At 36.6% G+C, this 24,091-nt stretch overlaps 3 protein-coding genes across 4 annotated transcripts; 1 reads left to right on the top strand and 2 right to left on the bottom strand.

The window, feature by feature from the left end:
• Window positions 1–2,095: 2,095 nt before the first annotated feature.
• On the top strand, window positions 2,096–7,649 carry LOC107805694 (phosphoenolpyruvate carboxykinase [ATP]-like). Of its 2 annotated transcripts, XM_016629770.2 has the most exons (13): window positions 2,096–2,479; window positions 2,760–3,029; window positions 3,600–3,784; window positions 4,071–4,224; window positions 4,344–4,428; window positions 5,250–5,350; window positions 5,568–5,866; window positions 6,008–6,181; window positions 6,263–6,328; window positions 6,429–6,607; window positions 6,698–6,867; window positions 6,951–7,119; window positions 7,213–7,649. In XM_016629770.2, exons 2-13 carry the CDS (start codon window positions 2,767–2,769, stop codon window positions 7,354–7,356), a joined length of 1,989 nt encoding a protein of 662 aa, XP_016485256.2. In that variant the 5' UTR covers window positions 2,096–2,479; window positions 2,760–2,766; the 3' UTR covers window positions 7,357–7,649.
• A 2,877-nt stretch (window positions 7,650–10,526) lies between these two features.
• Window positions 10,527–12,273, bottom strand: LOC107805705 (ubiquitin-fold modifier-conjugating enzyme 1). The gene is made up of 3 exons (XM_016629780.2): window positions 11,840–12,273; window positions 11,539–11,600; window positions 10,527–10,960 (listed from the first exon to the last, which is right to left on the bottom strand). Exons 1-3 carry the CDS (start codon window positions 12,170–12,172, stop codon window positions 10,831–10,833), a joined length of 525 nt encoding a protein of 174 aa, XP_016485266.1. The 5' UTR covers window positions 12,173–12,273; the 3' UTR covers window positions 10,527–10,830.
• Window positions 12,274–22,389: 10,116 nt separating this feature from the next.
• LOC142167067 (secreted RxLR effector protein 161-like) lies at window positions 22,390–22,827 on the bottom strand. The gene has a single exon (XM_075227220.1). The coding sequence runs from the start codon at window positions 22,825–22,827 to the stop codon at window positions 22,390–22,392; it is 438 nt and encodes a 145-aa protein (XP_075083321.1).
• Between the last annotated feature and the right edge of the window lie 1,264 nt (window positions 22,828–24,091).

The raw sequence follows: 24,091 nt of genomic DNA, 5'->3' as shown, positions 1-24,091 counted from the left end.
TTTAATTACTAAATTCGGTTAACCTTGAAAGTGTACATCAATGAAAAATTATTGTAAGACGACTAAAAAATTAACTACCATGTGTTACTAAGTAAATTATCCCATTAAAATATTTTAATAGATAATATGTTTGTCAATTTTTTAAATTTTTATTAAACATATATCCACTTATCAAAAATTTAACAAAGTAAAATTGAAATAATATTTAAGTAACAAAAAAAATCGAAAACCTAAAAAAACCCAATAAAACCAAACCAATCCATACCGATATAGTTGGTTTGATTTGATTTTGATAAAAACCGAATCAATCCGATCCATGTACATCCCTAATTCCCGTGTGTATCACTCTTCATTTGTTTCTTCGTTCGTAACTTATTTAATAGCCAAATCGAACTAATAAAAGACTTTTATTAATTATGACTATATCAAGCAAACCAAATAAGAAAGTAAACCTATGTTTTGATACTTTGACAAGTCTTCTGTCAAGTTAGGCTACGTATACAACGCCAAATTGGCACAAGTTTGTAGATGAATTAACTTGAATAATGTGTAAAATGACTTGGTATATAATAGGAGTAAATATATATTCTCAATATGCTCAAGTCTCGGCTAGTTGGATAAATTATATTACAGGGGATAACTTTTGATTGAGCCAACGATTCTCTCGTTCAGTTTTACGCTTTCCTCCATTTTTTCATTCTTTTTCCAATTATTTAAAAAATAAACAGTGATCCTACAACTCATTGCCTAAAACAAGAAGCTAATATGGTATTTAATATTTTTACAAGGCCAAGTTGATAAAACCATCATATAAATAAATTACATAGAAATTGCAGATGAGCTGACGATGTATAGCTGCAGCAGCTGCTAATGCAGTAGTAACAGATAGAATAAAGAAGAGAACAAATGCAGAATGTCAAATTTGGCTTTGTGATTACGCCTCTGACGTGTATCCAGCACCCCCCACCCCACCACCCCACTCGCAATACGACTGATTTCTTCGTTTGGCCCCCGAACACTTACGTATATTTGTCCACCCTTATTTCTCACTTCTATTAAATTCCCTAACTCATGACCTTTTCTTCTCTATTTTTTTATTTTATTTTTCCTTATCACTTGATAAAAGAAAATGAAAAAATAATTATTAAGCCTGCTAATTTTGTTAGCGAAGTTCAAAGTTATAGGATTTGTTGTTGCAGCACAGCGTCTAAGCGGGCGTTTGGACATAAGAATCGTAAAATTTCGAAAAAAAATAAATTCTTTTTTTAAAGAAAAAATGATATTTTAAAATTAGAGTTGTGTTTGAATATGAATATAATTTTGAATTATTTTTGAATTTTTATGAGTGATCTGCAATAAAATTTTTGACAAACCGCTTTTTGAATAAAAATTTATGGCCAAACATTGATTTTATTTTTTTTCTGGAAAAAGTAAAAATAAATTATGGTCAAACCGGCCCTAAGGTTCTAATTAAACGAACTTGTCATCTTCTATCTCCTCTCCATTATTTACGGATCTAATTAATTCATAGAAATTTAGAAAAAGTACCTATCTTATAGTTATCCACGTAAGAAACAATTAGATATGATATATGCTAAAAATTGAATTGTCAAGATCTATCATTTTTTCAGCCAGTTGACTGGTTCTTTACTAATATTAGTTCAAACATCTAATGAAAATAAAAAAGAGGATCTCAATCTTTTATACGATTAAATATTTATGGTAAACACTTCAGTGTTTTCACTAAATTATGGTTAATTATTAGTACATATTTTATCTCATCAAATCACTCAATCATTCTAAGTTAATATGGTTTAATGTAAACACCGTATAAATTATTACAAAAAATTTACTGTGTTAGTCCCGTAAGAATTGAAGGTTAAGATCCATTATCTCTATTTCCGGTGTTTGTTCCTCTTTTGAAATTTTCCATTAGCAAGTAATTCATCTTTGAAGAATTAACCCAAATAGTCGCTCACCCTATTGCTTAAACTAAAAATAGTCGGAGGAGATATAATATATACATAATTAATGTATTATATATATATAATTAATGTATAATTTATATATAGGATTAGAAAAAGTAAACAATAAATATGGTTATATGTACTTTAAGTATTCATGTTCCGAAATGAATTAACGGCCTTACTTGTGCATGTTGTCTTTTTCCAGCCATTTAAAACATTTTCTTTTTTAAGTTTCAAAAATCTTATCTTGACAACTCTTTGGGTTATCCATTAACCATGGTTAGGTGAACCAAAGGTTGAAGACTTGAAGCGTGTGACAAGGCACTATAAATTCAGCATCTCACTCGCCCAAAAGAACACATCTTTCCATTTGTTGCTTTTCATCTTTGTTCACTTCAAATACAGTGTATGGTTGAACCCTTTCGTTTCAACCCTTTTGCTTAAAATTTCTTTCTTTAAATTCAGCTTTTCTCAGGTCTTCATTCTCATCACCATCTTCCTCTCTGATTCAGGTAATTAGCTCTCCTTTTGATCTCTGTTTTGTTTTCAACATATTAACAAAACGTGAATTTCCAAAATTAACGTAGGAGTTATATATATTGGAGGAAATGCTAAGGCGGACTCTGAGAATTCACCTGAACATATTGCTTTCAGCTCGAACAATGAATAAATAGGCAAAAAAATATTAAAATACTTGCATATAATAAGATCACACACGTTAACTGGGACATGCCCTAGAAATTTTTAATTGATGGTTTTTTTTTTCTTTCTTTCTTGTGATTATATTTGCAGGATAAAGATGGCATCAAACGGAAATGGAGAATTTAGTTTCGACAGTAAAAGGAGAAGTGGGCTGCCGAAGATCCAGACACAGAAGACAGACGATGACAACGTGGTTTGCCACGACGACAGTGCTACGCCGGTGAAAGCGCAGACATTGGACGAGTTGCATTCTCTTCAGAAAAAGAAATCAGCGCCCACTACTCCCATTAAGTCCCCCCATGTCTTTGGCGTTGCCGTTTCTGAAGAAGAACGCCAGAAACAACAGCTCCAATCCATTAGGTAATCATAAATACATCCTGTGGTATTACATTTTATTAAATTGCTCGTACGACGTCTTTTTTTGCGGGCTGAAAATGTGAATAAGAGAAGATAGGATCTTTCTTTGCCGTATTTATCCATTACGCGAAATATAGAGGAAAAAGGAAATCTAATGTCTATGATATCGGTGTGAAATTTAGTGCGTATGACATTGGCCCACATAATACTATCTCAATTTAAAGAGAAAGGTACGTCTGACTTGCTTGCTATCTCCATTTTTATCATGTACGCTACTGTCTCGAGTAGCTACACCCACATATGTTGCCAAAAAGAAAAGATTAAATTAGGAGGTTTTGCTAGTCATTATGATTTGTCACAGTAACTGCATAATATAAACTCGTCGAACTTTTTCATTTTTCAATTACTTACGTGTTTATCACAACCCAAAAATAATCAAAAAGAAATTTTCTTAAAAAGGTTAAAGTTGTGATCTAGTGGTAACGTATCCCCACTACAAGTGGAAAATTACTATTCCACCTAAAAAATTTGGTAACATGCTAAACTTGTTGTTTTTTCACTATCTAAAAATAGTGCGTCATTGGCATCATTGACACGAGAGACTGGTCCAAAGGTGGTGAAAGGAGACCCGGCAAGGCAAGCGGAAACGCCGAAGGTGGCACAGTCACATGCAACTCACTACCACCACGCGCCTACCCTTAACATTAGTGACAGTGCCCTCAAGTTCACTCACATTCTCTACAATCTCTCTCCTGCTGGTAAATAATTTTCTATCCTAGTACTACTATTACACCTACATCTCTCTTGACTCTTTCACTAGATCTAATAATATAATAGTGCCTACCCACCACCCTCCCTTTTATTTTTCTTGAACTCTTGTGCCATTTTCAAATTTTATTTACAAAGTCTTAATGTACTATATCATACAAATCTTTTCTTACTCTGATGATTTTACTACTTTGGTTAAATATTGTAGGAAAAAAGGGCTATTTTTGTACGGTTAAACGCGAATAAAGTTCACTTTTTATGTCTTCCATTTTGTAGAGCTGTATGAGCAAGCAATCAAGTATGAGAAGGGGTCATTTATCACGTCGAGTGGTGCATTGGCCACACTTTCGGGAGCCAAAACGGGCCGTTCCCCTAGAGACAAGCGTGTTGTTAGAGACGAAACCACTGAGAAAGACCTTTGGTGGGGAAAGTAAGTTCCCTGTTTTTGAAAATATTATTACACGTATATATATAAATCGTTAAGATATGATATTAATTTTTTAGTTTGTAGTGTCACTTTCTAACGTTTATTGATTTTTTTTGTAACAGGGGCTCACCCAATATCGAAATGGACGAGCAGACTTTCTTAATCAACAGAGAAAGAGCTGTTGATTACCTGTGCTCATTGGAGGAGGTATTTAATTACTTGATTTTCTTAAAACAATATTTTCATTTCAGTAAAGTCTGCTTTCATAATCAGTTTTAACATGCACTATAGATCGCTTAACTTATATATCCACTTGGTTATTAATGTCAACGACATAAAAATTATGCTTCTGCCTTGCTTAGTGCTATCCCATCATCATCTACATCACTGCGTTTATTTGCCGCCTAAAAGTATTAAGTATAAGTACCTAATTAAAAATAGAGTTGGTCAATTAATAATTTAATTCCTGAACTTTAGGAGATAGATAGTACTCACTACTCAGTCCATAGTCATTCTTTGATAATCTATAGGCGTGCCTTATTTATCATATATAAATAAAATACTACTAATGATATTTATGGAGCAAACGCCTTATTTCACATAAGTAAAATACTACTACCGGAGCAAACTATTTGCAGTCCTTTTTTAGTCGTGGTATATGAAATGGCTACAGTAGTAGCTGTCACAAATTTTATGTTACATTGTCTTATTCAGTCCTTATTTCCTGGTTGCTTCTTACAGCAATTGATGTAAACTGTTCTTAATCCCATTAAAGATAGAGCATGGCCACAGCCCACAGGATATTAGGCACTTATGGTTATGGTGCAACATAATCTCCTATCTTCTTTTAGGAATGGGGTATACTCAATAATTGAAATATCTTTCCACCCTTTAATGAATATGTACACATATTTTCTTGATTTTTGGGTTCCAATATGGAGGAAATATCTGCCCATTCATATCTGACTATTTGCTAGTTACTACTTACTAGGCTGTCGAAATGTTAAACAACTTGGGTCTCATTTCAGGTGTACGTGAATGATCAGTTCCTCAACTGGGATCCAAACAATCGTATCAAAGTTAGAATTGTATCTGCCAGAGCCTATCACTCCTTGTTCATGCACAACATGTAAGCAACTGATCAATATTCATTTTAAAACTGTCTGTTTTTACATTCTTGTGTGTTACAGGTCACCAGATAAGTATCCTCTACTTTTACAAATGCATATTATCTGTCTTAAGATTTTACAACCAGTAAAGAGTTAGCCATAGTTAATAAAAGGAATACAAAAGATGTAAATTAAAACATGTTAGTGAGTACAATGGAATAACGGGGTCGGTGACAGGTGTATCCGACCCACTGCTGAAGAGCTGGAGGAATTTGGTACTCCGGACTTCACAATATACAATGCTGGTCAATTCCCATGTAACCGTTACACCCACTATATGACTTCCTCCACTAGCATAGACGTCAATCTTGCTAGGAAGGAAATGGTCATCCTTGGCACACAGTATGCTGGGGAAATGAAGAAAGGCCTTTTCAGCCTAATGCACTATCTAATGCCTATGCGCCAAATCCTCTCTCTACACTCTGGCTGCAATATGGGAAAAGAAGGAGATGTTGCCCTCTTCTTTGGTTTATCAGGTATACTATCAAGGAATTGGTGGAGCAGCGATCGTTCGTGCCATCTAATTAACCTTACATATCTTACAGCAAAATTTGCTTTTTTTGTTTCCATAAACATTTCATGTTTCTCTTTATGCACTTTCTTGTTCATCTTATTAGGAACTGGGAAGACAACACTGTCTACTGACCACAATCGATACCTGATTGGAGATGACGAACACTGCTGGAGTGGTCATGGTGTCTCAAACATCGAGGGAGGTTGCTATGCCAAATGCATAGACCTTTCAAGGGAGAAGGAGCCTGATATCTGGAATGCCATCAAGTTTGGCACTGGTATATTTTCTGATGATTGATGATGTCTTGACATTATTTACTGTCAAGTTACCCAAATTGATATGCTTGTTCTCTATACAGTGCTGGAAAATGTAGTTTTCGAAGAACATACTCGAGAAGTGGATTATGCAGACAAATCTGTAACAGGTAATAACTTTTGTTGAATTGAATAGCGATTTTTCATCTCGTAGTCTTGAATCACTTATTGATTTTGCTTCATCGCTATAATGGAATGGTTTGATTGCAGAGAACACCAGGGCAGCATATCCAATTGAATACATTCCAAATGCTAAAATACCATGTGTTGGTCCTCATCCGAAGAACGTCATTCTTCTAGCATGTGATGCATTTGGCGTGCTCCCGCCAGTCAGCAAATTGAACTTGGCGCAGACAATGTACCACTTTATCAGTGGCTACACAGCTTTGGTAATATAAACATTAAATCTGACATGCCTCACAAATTACAATCAAGATATACAGATGTAATGATTATTGCTTTGACAATATATTTCACAGGTGGCAGGAACCGAGGATGGTATTAAGGAGCCTACAGCAACATTTTCAGCATGTTTTGGTGCAGCATTTATTATGCTTCATCCAACAAAATATGCAGCTATGTTGGCTGAGAAAATGAAGAAACATGGAGCTACAGGATGGCTTGTGAACACCGGCTGGTCAGGTGGAAGGTAAAGATAATACTAAGATCACTCGCCATAATATTTAATGCATTCGGATTATATAGGTAACAAATCTCTTTTTTTATGACCAGCTATGGATCAGGTCGCCGTATTAAGTTAGCATACACAAGGAAGATCATCGATGCTATCCACTCCGGAGCCCTTTTGAATGCAAATTACAAGAAGACAGAGGTATTTGGACTGGAGATTCCAACTGAACTCGAGGGTGTACCTTCCGAGATTCTTGATCCTATGAACACTGTAAGTAATTAGCATACACTTCAGCATCGTCTAATTGCTATATTCTGCAAAATAACTTTGTGCTAAAATGTATAATCTCATATGTTGCTACAGTGGCCTGACAAGAAGGCTCACAAGGATACCCTGTTGAAGCTGGGAGGTCTCTTTAGGAAGAATTTTGAGGTATTCACAAACTACAAGATCGGAACTGATAACAACCTGACTGAGGAAATCCTGGCCGCTGGTCCAAATTTCTAAATGAAGTATTTGACTGAGTAATGGGGTTGGAGAAATTATGATCTAATATCAAAGAAAAAAATAAGATAGCCAGAAAACATATGTAAATTATTTCTGTGCTAGATTTTACTTGTAACTGGCCAAGAAGGAGGTTTCACATCCATGAGTCGTTGTCCTTTTTCTTCCTTTTTTTTTTCGTTTCTTTGGGGTTGTTTTGTTTTCTGGTGAGGTTGAGGTTGAGGCGGAGGTCATATTTGTTACACTTGATTCACTTGTGCTGTAATTTCTTCAGTCAATAACAAAAGCTTCATATCCATCTGTTTCTCCTTTATTTCATGTCAGAACAATCTTAGGATAGCAATTCAAAGAGGAACTGGAACGTTAAGTAAGAAAAGGAAGAGAGAATATCATTTTCCGTTGTTCCATCTAAGAACAAAAATGAGAAGGCAAAATTTTCCTTTTGTTTTGCTTTTGGTGTTCCATAAAAGGAAATATTTATGATACGAGAATTTGCATTTTCCTCGAGCACTATATGCTTATGACTATTATCAAACGAACTGACGCAAGTCACAGCCCTCAACTTGTTAACAGTCTCGTATTGCCAAAGTCTGTTCATTTGAGACATGTTTATGCTCTGCATTAGAGCTACAACATTGAAATCTGACATGTCTATTACACCAGTTGCTTTACCATCTAACTTTTGGTGCTTGACTTGAGCCTAAATTTAATTTGAATGTTCAACTAAGGCACATTTGTTACTACAAGTGGGCAAAGGGAAGCTTAATTACGGATCAAGTGGTGAAGAACTGAAAAAGTAACAAACAGACAAACATGTTTTGAAGTTTGTCCATGCTGTTAAAGCAGCCACATACTAGTACAATGGCTTATCAGCTTGGCATAAGTAATCTAGGAATTGTAAACTGTTGAGTCCTTCTGTGTTAGCCAAGAGGGTAACGCTTAAAATTTCAGGAACTAGTCCATGACCGCCATCTCTTTCACAGTGAGCCTAATTGCTTATCAGCCAAAAATCAGCAGAGTAACATTCTGAGAGAGCTTTTGTGTATCTGTATGTCCGAAAAGAACCTCTTCTTTTTCTTGTATCCTTTTTTGAAGAATAACGACATCCTTCTCGGGTCTTAATCACCATGTTTTCAGCCCGTGATATCGGACTGTAGACAAGCTTAGAACTTAGTCAAGAGAAAGGTTTTTAAAAGCATTACGAGCAAACTTGCTGAGGCTGCTCTGCAACATGTTCAAACCAAGGAATCTGTTCAGCATAAGTTGAGTCAATGTTTTGTACGTAAAGAATGAATTCTTATTTCTCGCTAACTCTATTCTTCTAAAATTTTCTGCAGCTGTTGTCATGTTAGTAATAAACTTTCTGAGGGCATGAACTGTCGTGAAACATTTTTCCAGTTTGATTCTATAGACAAGAGGCCGAGTTGTCTAGATGAGGAAGTGATGTTGTAAACCTTAACGCTTAGAGCCATGGACAACAAATGTTTATATTCTTTTCCTCAACGGATTTTATCTTAAGTAGTTACATTTGACGCTAGAATGCATATTAAGTTTGACCGGAATGGATACTGCATCTCAATTTCTTCTTCATTTCCTTTATGTAGTAAGTACGTGACAAATAAAAGACATGGCCTATGCTTGCTCTCAACAAACCAAAATTATTCTTCCCGTACCTCACTTGCGCCCAGGCTTCTTTCAACCCTAGGCATAGTGATCTGACAGAGCCCAGCTGCGCCACAACTAGCCAGTCATTTGCCTTTATCGGAGTAGTTACACAAATGCATACATTATCAACATGTAAGAACAGATCAAACTGCTGACAAGCGGTTTGTTACAATGGGATGCTACTGGTGCAAAGTTGACAAATTTCAAAGATGGGAGAGAATGAAATAATATCCAAACAACACTAGCCAATGCTGTATAAGACATCTGCATGTGACTGCTGAAAGAATGTAACCAGATGATAAGGCTTCACACCAGTAAGGGAGAAATAAGCACCCTGAGGCTTATTAACATTGAAAATACAGATAAACTTCAATATGACACATTGGTCCCAGGTAGACACATTTTTTTTAAGAAAAAGGTAAGCGTCCAAGGTAGATTGATTGCCTCTAGCTTTTGAGGGAATCTAGGTACAAGATATTCCCAAATTGTTGGATTTCATTTTCCAAAGCACCCCAACTCTTACAGAACTGGTTACCTTAAGTCATATGAACGACATACAAGGCAAGCAATAGGTACTTGGTAGTAACTAGTATCAAGAATTATACTATTATAGGTTTTCCGCAGACTTCGAGGAGCTCCAGTGCCTCAAATTTGAAGCAGCCTTTGACACCACTTGATCTGGGAAGACTATTAGTGCTATACAAACACCATGTCATGGTCCAAGGACAACATAAAAAAGAAATGCAAGGAAAGCAAAAAGTAACTGCATAAAATCACATAGAGCCATCAGTTTGCCCAATTTTGGAAGGTCGGGATAGGAAAGCAGATGCAAATAGCAAACATCTGAAGAAGGATTATATCCGTAACAAGGTGCCACGAAAAAACGGGATGCACACCACTAACCCAAAAAATTTGAAAATAAAGTGCACATTAAAGAACTAAGCAAATAGGACAGTTGTATCTATAAGTTTAGGTTTCACAAGGCTTGGAAAACATGAGAATTTTGCCTCCTTAGAATGATTCATGAAGCAACAGGAAGGAAACCACTGGTCCAAATAAGTTTAAAGGAAATAAATCACACATTCAAAGACTAGGTAAATATGAAAGATGAATCTCAAAGTTCTGGTTTCACAAGGCTTGAATAGCAAGAAAATTTGCCTCCTCAATATGAATCATGAAACTAGACGAAATAAATTTGAGGGCATAAAGCACAAGCTCAAAGAACTCAGCACATTTGACAGTTGCATCTCAAAATTCCAGCTTCACAAGGCTTGAATAACTAGAAATTTTGACTACTCAATATAATTCATGAAAAAACAGGACGGGCACCAATAGTCCTAATAAATTAGAGGGCATAAAGCACAAGTCAAAAACTCAGCATTTATGACAGTTCTGCATATAAGTTCAGGTTCCGCAAGGCTCAAATAGAAATTTTGCCTCCTCAATGTGATTCATAAATAACAGGAAGGACATCACTAATCCAAATAAATTGAGGCATAATGCAGATGTTCAACGAACTCAGCAAATAACAGTAGCATCTCAAAGTTGCTGTTTCACAAGGTTCTAATTTTTCAAAAGCAAAAGTTTCTAATGACATGACATTTTGCCTGCTCAATATCATTCATGTAAAGAAGGAACAGAACCACTAGTCCAAACAAATTGAGGGCATAAAGCACATGAAACTTTGACTCCCCAATATTATTCATTTATGATGGATTTGAGGGGGAAAGGTACAATTTCAAAGATGGACCATAAAGTTTACAGTTGTATCTTGGGATTACGTTTCATCAATACTTAAAATTCATCTCCTTGTCAAGATTCACTGGATGAGGCCACATCATCTTTGTGTTTAATCATGCCAGAATCAACAAGAATAGGAATCTCCGCTGCAAGCCATGGTGCAAGACCTAAACAGAGCGCATGTGCTATGCCAAATCTGGGGCTGAATGAATACCAAAGTCAGTTTTAAGTCACTCTTTCATTTCCATAAAGTGAAAATACAACAACAACAACAACAACAACAACCCAGTGAAATCCCACTAGTGGGGTCTGGGAAATCATATGTATGTATGTATATATATATATATATATACACATATGTGTGTGTGTGTGCATGTGTGTATTTTGGTTGTTAATCTACCGCAGCGTTCTCTTTTATCAAGGCACATTGCTAGATTGAATGCATAACAAGTGCAGCCCCCGAAATTGGGAAGCATTGGAAACCAAAATGGACCAATCCAAAAAAACAAAAAGGAAACAAATTGTATGTTGTTGTCTACCATATTGAAGATTCAAACGCAATGCAAGCCGGTCCATACAGTACGGTTCTTAAAAGAAAGAGTGGAGTGCAGGTGAACTAACAGAACCCGAAACACCCAAAACAATCAGGTAGACTGATAACGGCTTCCTAGGATGCTATCATAGACCCTCCCTCCCTCCTAACTGAGCACACACAATTATGAATTATCAAAAATTCACAGCAATCCAACCTCAATCCAAATCAAAGAGAAGAATAATTACCAATTCTTCGCCCATAGCGGCTTGAAATGCACCGTCAAGCATATTTTTCCTCCTCTATACATCTACACAATCAAAAAATAATAATAATTATCAATCATACATATCAATTAAACTACAACCCCAACTCCAAACTAATTTGATTCAGCTATACAAATCTTATTTATGTATTCCACTCTATTCACACCCATTTTCATTTGAATACCGCTAAATAATTCGTCTTTTAGATAAATTAGGGTTTTTGACCATCCTGAATTCGTCTCTAAATGAAATATAATCAGAAGACACAGAAAAAAGAAGTAACCTTTTCAGTTTTGCCATCGAGTTCAGGCAATTCGAGTTCAGGAGCAGTGGCAGGATAAGTAACAGGGATATCGAACTGGAGATCAAACTCGTACTTGAGAAGGTTATGCACGTACCAACACTTACCCTTCCAACGAGTACCTTCAGGATTAGCCGCAGATATACGGAACCAATCATTGTCTTTGGATTTGTTCATTGATGTATAGGCGATTAGGGCCTTGTACTCTTCCTTTAAACGGCTTGTCCATGCCGCGCCGTCGCGTGGACCCGCCTTGGTGGTCAACAACGGGATCTGAGTGAGGGTTGATTTCGTATTCGGATCCCAACCCTCCATTTCGTAATTTGCCGGAGAATTTTGATGACCTTTGTTCTTGCTCTGTGTCTGATGAATACAGGAGTTAATTGTATCAAAGTGTGAATAGTTTTCACAGCTGCGTGTCTTTTCTGTTAGATTCGGATTCGGACCCACCCAATACGAACCTTGGATTTTAGGTTGAAGAATTAACCAAATAGATATCCACCCAAACTGCTTAAACTAAAAATAACTAATAAATATTATACATGAAATTTTTTATATATATATATATATAAAATTTCATGTATAATATTTGTATAATAGTATATAATCAATATATGATCTATATGTAGTAGATAGAAAAAATAAATAATAAATTTAATTAGCTATTTATATAAAGATTGCAATAATAGTCCCTACTTCTGAAAAAAATAGGAGCATGTTTGGGTTAGCATATAGTAAATAGTTGATAAACTTAAATTGTTAAAAAGATATTTTGTGTGTTTAAACTGATTTTATAAATAAACAAGTACGTATTTTGATAATAGTGTTGAAACTGATAATAAGCAATCGATATGTTTGATTAAAAAAAATGCTGATAAATTATTTTTAATAAAAATAACTAAAATACCTTTAAACTTTTTATACAAAAATTATAAATTTAAAAGTTCTTTTGTAACGAAAAGGTGCTGAACATGGAATGAAGGGAAAGTTTGGAGTTTTATTTTGGGAAAAGGTATTTTGTGAATTAAAAACTATTATTAAAATAGTAAAAACTCATCAACTGAAAAGCAATTAGTTTGGAGAGCCCAACTTATTGATTTTCACTAACTTTGAATTATAAGCAAATTGACTTATAATGGAATGGTAACATATAACTCATATGTATGGCTCAATAATGTCATTTATGCCTTTTAAGTTATGTGCTTGACTAACCAAGTATAATTCTATATTTATAGTTAGTTTTTATTTTAAAATAGTTCGCCTAATGTTTTGAATTGCATAGTGATGGTAGGCTATAATCCCGTATTTTAGTCGCTTATTGCATTCTAATTCAATGCATTTTACTTGTGTTGAGCTTTAGTTAGTAGTGTTTTGCACTTATTTTATATTTTATGCCGTGTAGGAGTGATTTTCGAGTTATGTAGATGTTGTGGAGCTAATTCGAGCTATTTGAAGCTTTGAAGTATGAGTAGAAGCCCAATCAATTAAGTCGGGATCACGTTCGGGGATCGAAAACCAAGTCTGAACATCAAAAAGTGAGAAAACGAATTCACTCTGAGAAAATTACACTACCGCCCCGCGGGCCTCATAGCGCTAGTGCAATTTTCCTACAAAGTGAAAAAAACTCAATTCCTAGCTAAATTTACACTGCCGCACCGCATGGGGCGGCGCGGTAGTACAAAAAGTGGCTAGAAATGATTTTTTGGCACGTTCTGGAATTCCCTACATTCGCGCCGCATGGGGCGGCGCGCGGCGCGGCAGTACAAAAAGTGGCTAGAAATAATTTTTTAGCACGTTCTGGAATTCCCTACATTCGCGTCGCATGGGCGGCGCGGTAGCACAAAAATATTAGAGTGACTTCCCATTTCCGTAAAAAAAAAAAAGGCTAGTCTCATCAGGAGTTTGTTTTGGGGGCGGCTTAAATACACCAAAACACCATTTTAGATGGACTTTTGACACATTTTCGACCTAAGGAGGCTAAGAAAGAACGCAAGGATTTAATCATTCCCTCCTCTCTCAAGATCTGTGTTTGGATTGAATTTATGTTTTCCTATACTTTAGTTATATTTGTGAGGAACTTCTTGATGTCTATGGAGTAGTTCCCTTTGGGTTTTGATGGATTTGGTGTGTTGATGATTGTTTATGGATTATAACTCTATTTTATATATTTGAATCGATTTTGGAAGATTTGATTGTAGCATATATATTCACTTGTTATTGTAATCGAAAGAGGCATAACTTGTGATATCTTTGCATTATAGTGTTGGTTGAGTTCATAGATTCTTCTAAGTAATCGAAAGAGGCTAGTTGAATCATTGATTAAATCTAGTTAGGAGAACAATCGAAAGAGGTTTTCCTAAAGACCGATCCACTACGCATTCTTGCATATCTTCACTGTGCTTAAATTGGTTCATCTCGTGAGGTTAAGACTTAATCGAGAGAAAATTTTTTGCTAAACGTGTAAACTAATAATAGAGTGAATTCGAGAGACTCACTTGAACATTGGAAGTGAATTATCTAGAGTTAGATCTCAAACAATTATCTTGCACTTATTCTGTCAAAATCCTATCTTCTTCCATTACAACAACAACAACCTAGTAAAATCCCACTAATGGGGTCTGGGAAGGGTAGTGTATACGCAGACCTTACCCCTACCCCGAAAGAGTAGAGAGGTTATTTCTGAAAGACCCTCGGCTCAAAAAAAAAGGACAAAATGAGACAATATTAGTATCACAACAGCAATCATAGAAAAAATAGTAACATCATGAAATCCAGAAGAAAGATGCAAAGCAGAGGAAGACAATATTAGTATCACCACAACAATTATAAGAAAAATAGAAACACCATAAAATCTAGAAGAAAGATGCAAAGCAAAAACGATAGCTAGTAAATAGGACCTGCACTGAAAAGCGAAATAGTAAGACACAACATTGCCACCAGCTATCATAGACAAAAATCCTACATGGCTAGTCCCACAATGGTATGAAGTAAGGCACGACTCAACTACCTCATAACCTACAACCCTAATACTCGACCTCCACATCTTCCTATCAAGTGTCATGTCCTCAGAAATCTGGAGCCTCGCCATATCCTGCCTGATCACCTCTCCCCAATACTTCTTAGGTCGCCCTCTACCTCTTCTCGTGCCCTCCACAACCAGCCGCTCACACCTCCGTACCAGAGCATCTGGGCTTCTCATCTGAACATGTCTGAACCATCTAAGCCTCGCTTTCCGCATCTTGTCATCAATGGGAGCCACGTGCACCTTCTCCCGAATATCATCATTCCTAATTTTATCTATCCTAGTATGCCCTCACATCCACCGCAACATCCTCATCTCTGCTACTTTCATCTTCTGGATATGTGAGTTTTTAACATGCCAACACTCAGCCCATACATCATGGTCGGTCTAACCACCGCTTTATAGAACTTACCTTTGAGTATCAATGGCACTATCTTGTCACACAGGACTCCAGATGCTAACCTCCACTTAATCCATCCTACTCCAATACGGTGTGTGACATCCTCGTCGATCCCCCCCCCCAGATAACCAAACCAAGGAACTTGAAGTTGCCTCTACTCGGGATGACCTGCGAATCAAGCCTCACATCCACGCCCATTTCCCCTGGCTCAGCACTGAACTTACACTCCAGGTATTCCGTCTTCATCCTGCTCAGCTTGAAACCCTTAGACTCAAGAGCCTGTCTCCAAACCTCCAGCCTCTCGTTAACACCGGCTCGTGACTCATCAATCAGAACTATGTCATCAGCGAATAGCATGCACCATGGCACATCTCCTTGAATATGGTGTGTTAACGCGTCCATCACCAGGGCGAATAATAACGGACTAAGCGCAGAACCTTGGTGTAACCCCATTACAACCGAAAAATGCTCAGAGTCGCCTCCTACTGTCCTAACCCGAGTCTTAGCCCCATCATACATGTCCTTAATCGCCATAATGTAAGGAACTGACACACCTTTTGCCTCCAGGCATCTCCAGAGAACTTCTCTAGGAACCTTGTCATACGCTTTCTCTAGGTCAATAAACAACATGTGCAGATCCTTCTTCCTCTCTATGTACAGTTCCACCAACCTTCTAACAACGTGTATAGCTTCTGTAGTCGAACGACCCGGCATGAACCCGAACTGGTTGTCGGATACAGACATTGTCATCCTCACCCTCGCTTCAACCACCCTCTCCCACACTTTCATGGTATGACTCAGTAATTTTTATACCCTTATAATTGTTACAACTCTGGATATCACCTTTGTTCTTATACAATGGAACCACCGTACTACACCTCCACTCATCCGGCATCCTCTTTGCCTTATAAATAACATTAAACAACCTAGTCAACCACTCCAAACCTGCCCCTACTCATCTTACGCATAGCTCCTACGACCGCCTCAACCTCGATACGCCTGCAGTACCCAAAGTCACGGTGACTCTCGGAATGCTCCAATTCACCTAGCACAATATCCCGATCCCCTTCTTTATTCAGAAGTTTATGAAAGTAAGTCTGCCATCAATACTCTACCATATTCGTCTTTGATGCATCTCACTTGGTCCAAATCCCGAGACTTCCTCTCTCTCAACTTGGCCAGTCAGAATAACTTCTTCTCCCCACTTTATTTCCCCAATTACTCGTATATACGACCATAAGTCGCAGTCTTAGCCTCCGTGACCGCCAGATTAGCCTCCTTCCTGGTTGCCTTATACCTTTCCATGCACACTCTCATCTCCTTCTCACCTATGCTCCCCATTAACTTCAGGTACGCCGCCTTCTTTGCTTTTACTTTACCTTGGATCACTTCATTCCACCACCAGTCTCCTTTGTGCCCGCCAGAGATGCCCGTCGAGACCCCTAACACCTCTCTCACACCCTCCTTAATACACTCTGATGCCGCTGACCACATAGTGCTCGTGTCACCACTGCTTGGGCTTTATCCTTAGTTAAGGCTCTCCACTTGATTCTCGGTCGTCCTCGAGTAGACATTTTTCTCCTCTTTAACATAATACCAACGTCCATCACCAAGAGCCTATGCTGCATCGCGAGTATCTCACCCAGAATCACCTTGCAATCCTTGCACAACCCTCTGTCACACTTCATGAGGAGGAGATAGTCAATTTAAGTCTTCGCCACCGCATTTTGAAAAGTAACCAAATGCCTCTCCCTCTTCCGAAAGCTAGAGTTCGCAATCACCAACCCAAAATCCTTAGCGAAGTCCAACAACGATGTACCTCCTCCGTTCCTCTCCCCAAAACTGAAGCCTCCGTGCACCTCACCATAACCACTTGTGGTCGACCCAATATGCACATTGAAATCCCCTCCTATGAATAACTTCTCAGCAGGCGGAACCTGGTGCACAATCTCATATAACCCTTCCCAAAAGCGCTGTTTAACCTCCTTATCTAGGCCCACATACGGCGCATAGGCGCTAACAATGTTTAGGGTGCACTCTCCAACCACCAACTTAATAATCATCAATCTATCATTCACTCGTCTAGCCTCAACCACAGACTCTCTAAGTTCCCTATCCACCAAGATGCCCACTCCATTCTTACCTTTCTAGACTCCTGAGTACTAAAGTTTATACCCGTCAGCGTCCCTCGCCCTCGACCCTACCTACCTTGTCTCCTGGACACATGCTATATTGACCCTCATCTTTTGGAGGATCTTCGCCAACTCTATAGATTTACCTGTCAATGTACCTACGTTCCATGACCCAATTATCAACCTACACACACCCTTTTCCCTTTACCTCCCTTGCCTCCCGCCCCACCCCCATTCCCCTGAGGACATGACCTCACTCGACCATCCCAGACCACAGCCACTATACCTACAACAGAGTAAGGGGAATCACTATCACACACAAGGCAACAGACCAAACCAGAAGAAGACAAGTTGCAACAACAGGCACACTAATACGGTGAATAAACTAATATGAAGTAAGATGACAACAATTTAACTCACACAACAAAGGAAAACTGGAAAATGGGAGGTACTAACTCCCGCGAGTAGAATAGTAAATTCGAAGCAAGAACAATAGAACCTGAAGTCACAACGAGTGCCGAGAAAAGTGTTGTCTGTAACAGCTATGTTTTGAAAGTTCCCACCCGCTTCGCCCGATGCTCGCCAAAAAATTATCTCAGCCGCCACCGCCGCTAGGCTAGATCAGTGCGCCAGAAAATAGGGGAACGGGGGGTGGAAGAGACGAGGTATAGGGGAGAGAAAGGAAGGAAAAGAAGAAAAGGGAAATATAAAAAGGGGGCAAATCTGGAAAGCAAAGGGGGGGAGGGAGTAACGGGGAAGAAGAAGAAAGTAGGAGAGAGGGGGGGAAGACTGGGGTGGGTGGTGTGGTGTGGGGGTCTTACCTGGTCTGGTAGTCGCCGGAGGTCCGGTGAATGGTATGTTAGAGAGATCAGAGAGAGACGTTAGAGCTTGCACGAGACAGTGCGTTCTTTTCAATAATAGAGAAAGCAAAGGAAGGATAGTCACTAGTCACTATCCTCTTCCATTGATAACCTTAATTGCTTATTCCTTGTTTCGATAGTCACTAGTCAATAGCTGTAGATTTTAGATTCCTAGTTAAATTTTTATTATTAATCATATAAATCTCAACTATTGATCCTCCTGGATAACAATCAAGCTAGAAACTACGAGAATACTATTTAACTCCAATCCATGTGGACATGATATTATACTATACTATATTTGACTAGCGAGCATAATTTAAGTGTATGTTTTGCGCTCGTCAAATTTTGGCACTGTTGCCGGAGATTGAAAATTAATATAATCACAACGCCCTGAAGTTCAAAAAGCGGATATCTTAGGATTTTTAAAGTTCTGATTCAAAATATTTTGCAAACACTAACAATATTTAACAATTAATGCTAATTTCAAACAATTAAAAAAAGTAAGTATATATATATATATATATATATATATATATATATATATATATATATATATATATATATATATATATATATACTACTTACATGTGTGTGTGTGCGTGTGTTTGAATTTTGATTTGATCTAGCCGTCAAATTCCTGACATTTTCAAGTGAACTTTGGTCTAACTAGTTGTCACGACCCAAATTCAGGTGACCGGCACTCGGTACACTACCCGACCCGAGTGAACCAACTCATGTGATACACCCCAACCATATGCATAGATAAATAATTTATTATGGAAGCCATTAGAAAATTTTATACATTTTCAAATCAAATTATGAAATATTTTTCATATCCAAAACCATACATAAAGAATTTCATAAGAATAATGAAATCAAAATAAAATATATATTATTTCATATATGTCGTGTACAATTCCATCATACCACCTAACATAACTATCTATGGAGGCTTTACTAAAGAATAGATGTAAACACTTAAGACAATTCCTAACTAAAAGAAAATGAGAACAATATGATAGCTACCACGGAATAAAGTGTAGCCTCACCATATACCTCAGGAAGAGAGTCATCCTAACCCTGTCCATATGTCACGTGTCACACATCATCCTGAAACATGTAACGTAAGCAAGGCCCCGGAGAGGGCTGAGTACACCACCATGGTGCTCAATAAGTGTCATGGACTCTCTCCAACTCAAGCTACTGGGACAAGTCTTTACAAAATTAATGCTTTTGTATCAAGTCTGTACAGAACGATAATAATTATATCAATTCATGCTTTTTATTATTTTAAATAAAAGATGAGTGAAATATAAACCATGATATAAACTTCTAAAATATCTATATCAATCATATAAAATTATTTCAATTACATTAAGTCACTGAAATCACTTCCGTCTCCTTACGCCTAAACATAAGAAAATAACTTTTTTATCTCCATCACCGACACAAGAAAGTCAACTAGGTTATGTACCTAGTGGCAAGTATCATATACCCTACTTACTCAGGTCGTCTCATCGCAGTGACGTACGAATCGACTCAGGCATGCTAATAATAGCACAAAATAGTACCCTCTCGAGGAAGGGCACTTTGTCGTAGTTTATACCACAAAGTATCCATCTACGCCTACACTGTCACGTGTAGTTTCATGACGACGAACATGATATATCCGAAGCCATTCTCGGTGAACACAAGTAACTCCCAAAACATTTAATATTCCAAAAATAGATTCCTAGCGTAGTAGCCTCAAAGAATCTATTTTATTAAATCATATCTCATGGCCAAACTAAACAATTTGAACAAAATCAAATACAAAATCTTTTTCATGTTAAAGCCCTTAGTAATTTATTATCCATTATTTAAAGATACATCAAAAGGTATTTATTAATCGAGTTTAAAAAGAAATATCTTTCATGAAAACACATATTTAGCACTCAAACATTTTATATCCTTTTCAATACATAAGTTTAAATAAAACTTATAATATTTGCCTCAAGCGTCATTTGCCGTCAAGTCTTTAAAAATAAGATTTTTATTTTATAAAACAACAAGATTATTTATATGCAACACAACTCAAAACATATGATGATATCCTCCCCCGCTTGTCCCCACAAGTACAGATGTACATTTACAAGAAATCTCACGTATTAACTCAAGCATGATTTTAGAGAAAATACCTCAAGAAGAGTAAGTTTTAATCAACTTACCTTAATTCCAAGCTTCAAAATAATACTACGATCTCCAATTTGATTCAAATTCTCAAAGATATCCAAAAGTCGATATCTACATTTAAAGGCCTTAAGTACATCAAAACTTCTCCAAACATAATTGACATTACTTATTTAGGTCTCACAGTTTGGCTACAAGCCTTCAAGAATCTCAATTCACCCATACAATTCACTTTTCCCCCTAATCAATCCCTTTCTTAGCATCATGTGCATTTGAAGTCATTAAGGATACTACATTAATTACCCAACGTCGCCAAGTCACCATTCATCGTCTTCTTTAACTAATAAGTATTTCTAAATAATTTAATTCGGATGAATCCTAGTTGTCACTTTCAATTTAGCAGACAAATGATTCAATAGGTTCATTGCATCTAAGGACACTATTCATCTTCTCCCTCATTTCTTCACGATCACTATTTATGCCATGAACTAGGGTTTTATAATCTAACATTCCAACCATTACAACTTGTAATAAATATTGTAAGCTTTAATAAACAATCATAATCAATGTGTTAGAGTGATTGGAATTACCTTAGGAAGACCAAATCTTGAAAATCAACTTTGGGGTGTTCTTGACCAACTTGAAGATTTCTAAGTGTAGGAAATGAGAGCAAAAATTTCAATAATAGCACTGCTATAATATTCTTTATAAGCGGATACATGGGTTGACTTGAGTCGTGCTAGGCACTGTATGAAATGTCTCCCCAGGATTACACAAGTCTACCTCTATTTAAGAGGATACAGGAATCATCAAAATTAAATTACAAACTCAGCTAGTTAAAAGAGAGAAACAAAAGAAATTAAACTACTAAATTTTGAGAAGAAAAAATAAAGGAAAGCTGATGAAGACCGAAATTAGAAGGAAAGAAGTAGAAGGATTTCTTTGTCTTCCTAATGATTGATTTTCTTGTCTAGTTGAGAGCCTATTTATAAGCACATGTGCATGGATCCATATGCTGAGAGGAAAGAACGTGGCAAATGCAATTGCCACTTTTCAAAAGCTTCTTGCCATTTATCTCATAGCTTCTAGAAGGGCTGCCATATGATTTTGTTTAAGACATTTGTCAACAAAGGGATTTAAAATATTGCCACAGTCCCCCACTATTTTAAATACCTTCAAAAATAAATTTGCTGGATTTGTATGGTCCAAATACAATAGGTTTGGTGTCTTTTGGACTATGAACCAAACTTAGATCGATAAAATTTAACTCACAGAATTACTAGTGAAATATAATATTTCTATGAACCAATAATTCTTATTGTAAGTCAGAGATTTTATCAATCACATTTTGACCCTCACGATTTTGTTGTTCAACGCGGTTTTGCATCACTAGGTCATGCGCGTGCCTTGTTATTCATGAGAGCTCTAGAGACTAGGCCAAAATCTCATAGGAGCAGCCCCACTCCACTCTCATATAGGTGAATTCATCAAGTGTATACTACTTTTAAATACACCGTCCATAAGGAATATGAATTTATTTAAGAGTTATAACTCAACCTCTCAATTAGTAGCAGTCAAGCACTCTCTTTTAGTGCTTTAGTGTCAATATCAACTTGTTATTACCCATATGAACGTTACTTAAGGTCGAGTAGTAGACGGGTGAGGCCTCGACTCGAGTTTCCGCTGTAGGATTGAGTGAGGTGACGAGAGCCTACTTCATGGGATCTCCAATCACATAGGTTGGGTTACCATATCTATTGATAACATGTCATCCTTAACCCCATCTTTTTTGAGGTTTGAAGAATTAATTGTCTTCCCACAGGTTTAGTCAGAGGATCAGCCAAATTTATCTCTGACTTCACATAGTCAATGGAAATTATTCCATCTCTCAACAACTGTTTTATGACATCATATCTCAATTTCATATGTCTACTTTTACAATTATATTATTTATTATTTGTAATAGCTATTGCCGCTTGACAATCACAATGCATAGACACAGGAGGCAATACACCCTTTATTAAAGGGATATTAGCTAAGAAGTTTCTTAGCCACTCAGCCTCAAAACCAGCTAACTCTAGAGCTACAAACTCTAATTCCATAGTCGATCTAGCAATGATCGTCTGTTTAGATGATTTCCACGATATTGCACCACCACCAAGGGTAAATACATAACCACTAGTGGATTTTGTTTCATCTGAATCGGAGATCCAGTTTGCATCATTATACCCTTCTAAACTAGAAGGAAATCCACTATATAGGATACCATAATTCATGGTTCCTCTCAAATATTTTATTAGTCTATCCAATGCAGACCAATGCTGTTTGTTGTGATTATGAGTATACCCACTCAATCTACACACAGCATAGACTATATCATGCATTATAAAATTTATTAAATACATCAGACTCCAACAATATGCGCATATTTAGACTGAGCAAATGGGTCACCATTATTCTTTTTCAACTGAGAGTTAACATCAAAAGGAGTGCTCACAGGTGTGACATTAAAATATTTAAATTTCTTAAGAAGTCTCTCAACATAATGTTCTTGTGACAACATTATTCCATCTTCACTCCTTATAACTTTAACTCCCAATATTGTATTTACTTTACCCAGATCTTTCATATCAAAATTAGCAGGCAAAAATAATTTAGTACTTTGCACAATATTTAAACTTGTACCAAATATAAGCATGTCATCAACATATAGATATATTATCACATAATCATTGTCTACCACTTTAGTATAAACACATTTATCCACCTCGACTGAAGAAATAACTGTCTCTCAGTAAGACTTGTTCAAAATTTTCATACCACTACTTATGAGCTTGTTTAAGACCATAAAGAGATTTAATTAATTTATAAACTTTATTTTCTTGTCCAGGAATGACACAACCTTCAGGTTGAACCATATAAATTTTTTCTTCTAAATCACCATTAAAAAAAGATGTTTTGGCATCCATTTGATGGATAAAAAGCTTATGAATTGAAGTTAAGGCAATTAAAACTCGAATAGAAGAAATTCTAATCACTGGTGCAAATGTGTCAAAATAATCTATATTTTATTTTTGAGAAAAACCTTTTGCTACTAACCGAGCTTTATATTTATCTAAAAATCCATCTGGATTAAATTTCTTTTTGAAAATCCATTTACAACTAATAGGCTTTGTACCGGGAGGTAAATCTGTTAAAATTCATGTTTTAATTTTCAAAATAGAATCGATTTCAACTTTTATTGCCTCTTTCCAATAATTAGCTTCCGAAGAAGATATAGCTTCAAAATAATTTGATGGTTCATTATTGATAAGAAAAGTCTGAAAATTATTTCCATAAGAAAAATATTCTTTCCTATGCCTTTTGCTCCTTCTAAGTTCCTCATTAGAGGTAATTTTATTATTTGTTTCAACAGGTGTATGAAATTTTTTATCAGATAGTGGATAAATATATTCAAAGAACTCAGCATTCTTTGTCTCAATTATAGTATTGCAATCAAGCACATCACTTTTTAAAACAAGAAATCTATATGCAGCACTATGTTCAGCATATCCAATAAGCATGCAATCGGCAGTTTTAAAACCTATTTTTCTCTTTTTAGGTTTAGGCAAAAGAACTTTAGCAAGGCACCCCCACACTTTTAAATAT

Source organism: Nicotiana tabacum, chromosome 12 (assembly GCF_000715075.1).
Source record: "Nicotiana tabacum cultivar K326 chromosome 12, ASM71507v2, whole genome shotgun sequence".
Taxonomy (NCBI): Eukaryota; Viridiplantae; Streptophyta; class Magnoliopsida; order Solanales; family Solanaceae; genus Nicotiana; species Nicotiana tabacum.
This window is presented reverse-complemented; position numbering and strand designations above follow the sequence as displayed.

Coding starts and splice junctions, on each gene's coding strand:
- LOC107805694 (XM_016629770.2), top strand. CDS start 2,767: ATGGCATCAAACGGAAATGGAGAATTTAGTTTCGACAGTAAAAGGAGA. Junction 5,351..5,567: donor TCCTTGTTCATGCACAACAT/GTAAGCAACTGA, acceptor GGTCGGTGACAG/GTGTATCCGACCCACTGCTG. Junction 6,608..6,697: donor TCAGTGGCTACACAGCTTTG/GTAATATAAACA, acceptor TATATTTCACAG/GTGGCAGGAACCGAGGATGG.
- LOC107805705 (XM_016629780.2), bottom strand. CDS start 12,172: ATGGAGGGTTGGGATCCGAATACGAAATCAACCCTCACTCAGATCCCG. Junction 11,601..11,839: donor TCGATGGCAAAACTGAAAAG/GTTACTTCTTTT, acceptor TTGATTGTGTAG/ATGTATAGAGGAGGAAAAAT. Junction 10,961..11,538: donor CCGCTATGGGCGAAGAATTG/GTAATTATTCTT, acceptor GTATTCATTCAG/CCCCAGATTTGGCATAGCAC.
- LOC142167067 (XM_075227220.1), bottom strand. CDS start 22,827: ATGCATGATATAGTCTATGCTGTGTGTAGATTGAGTGGGTATACTCAT.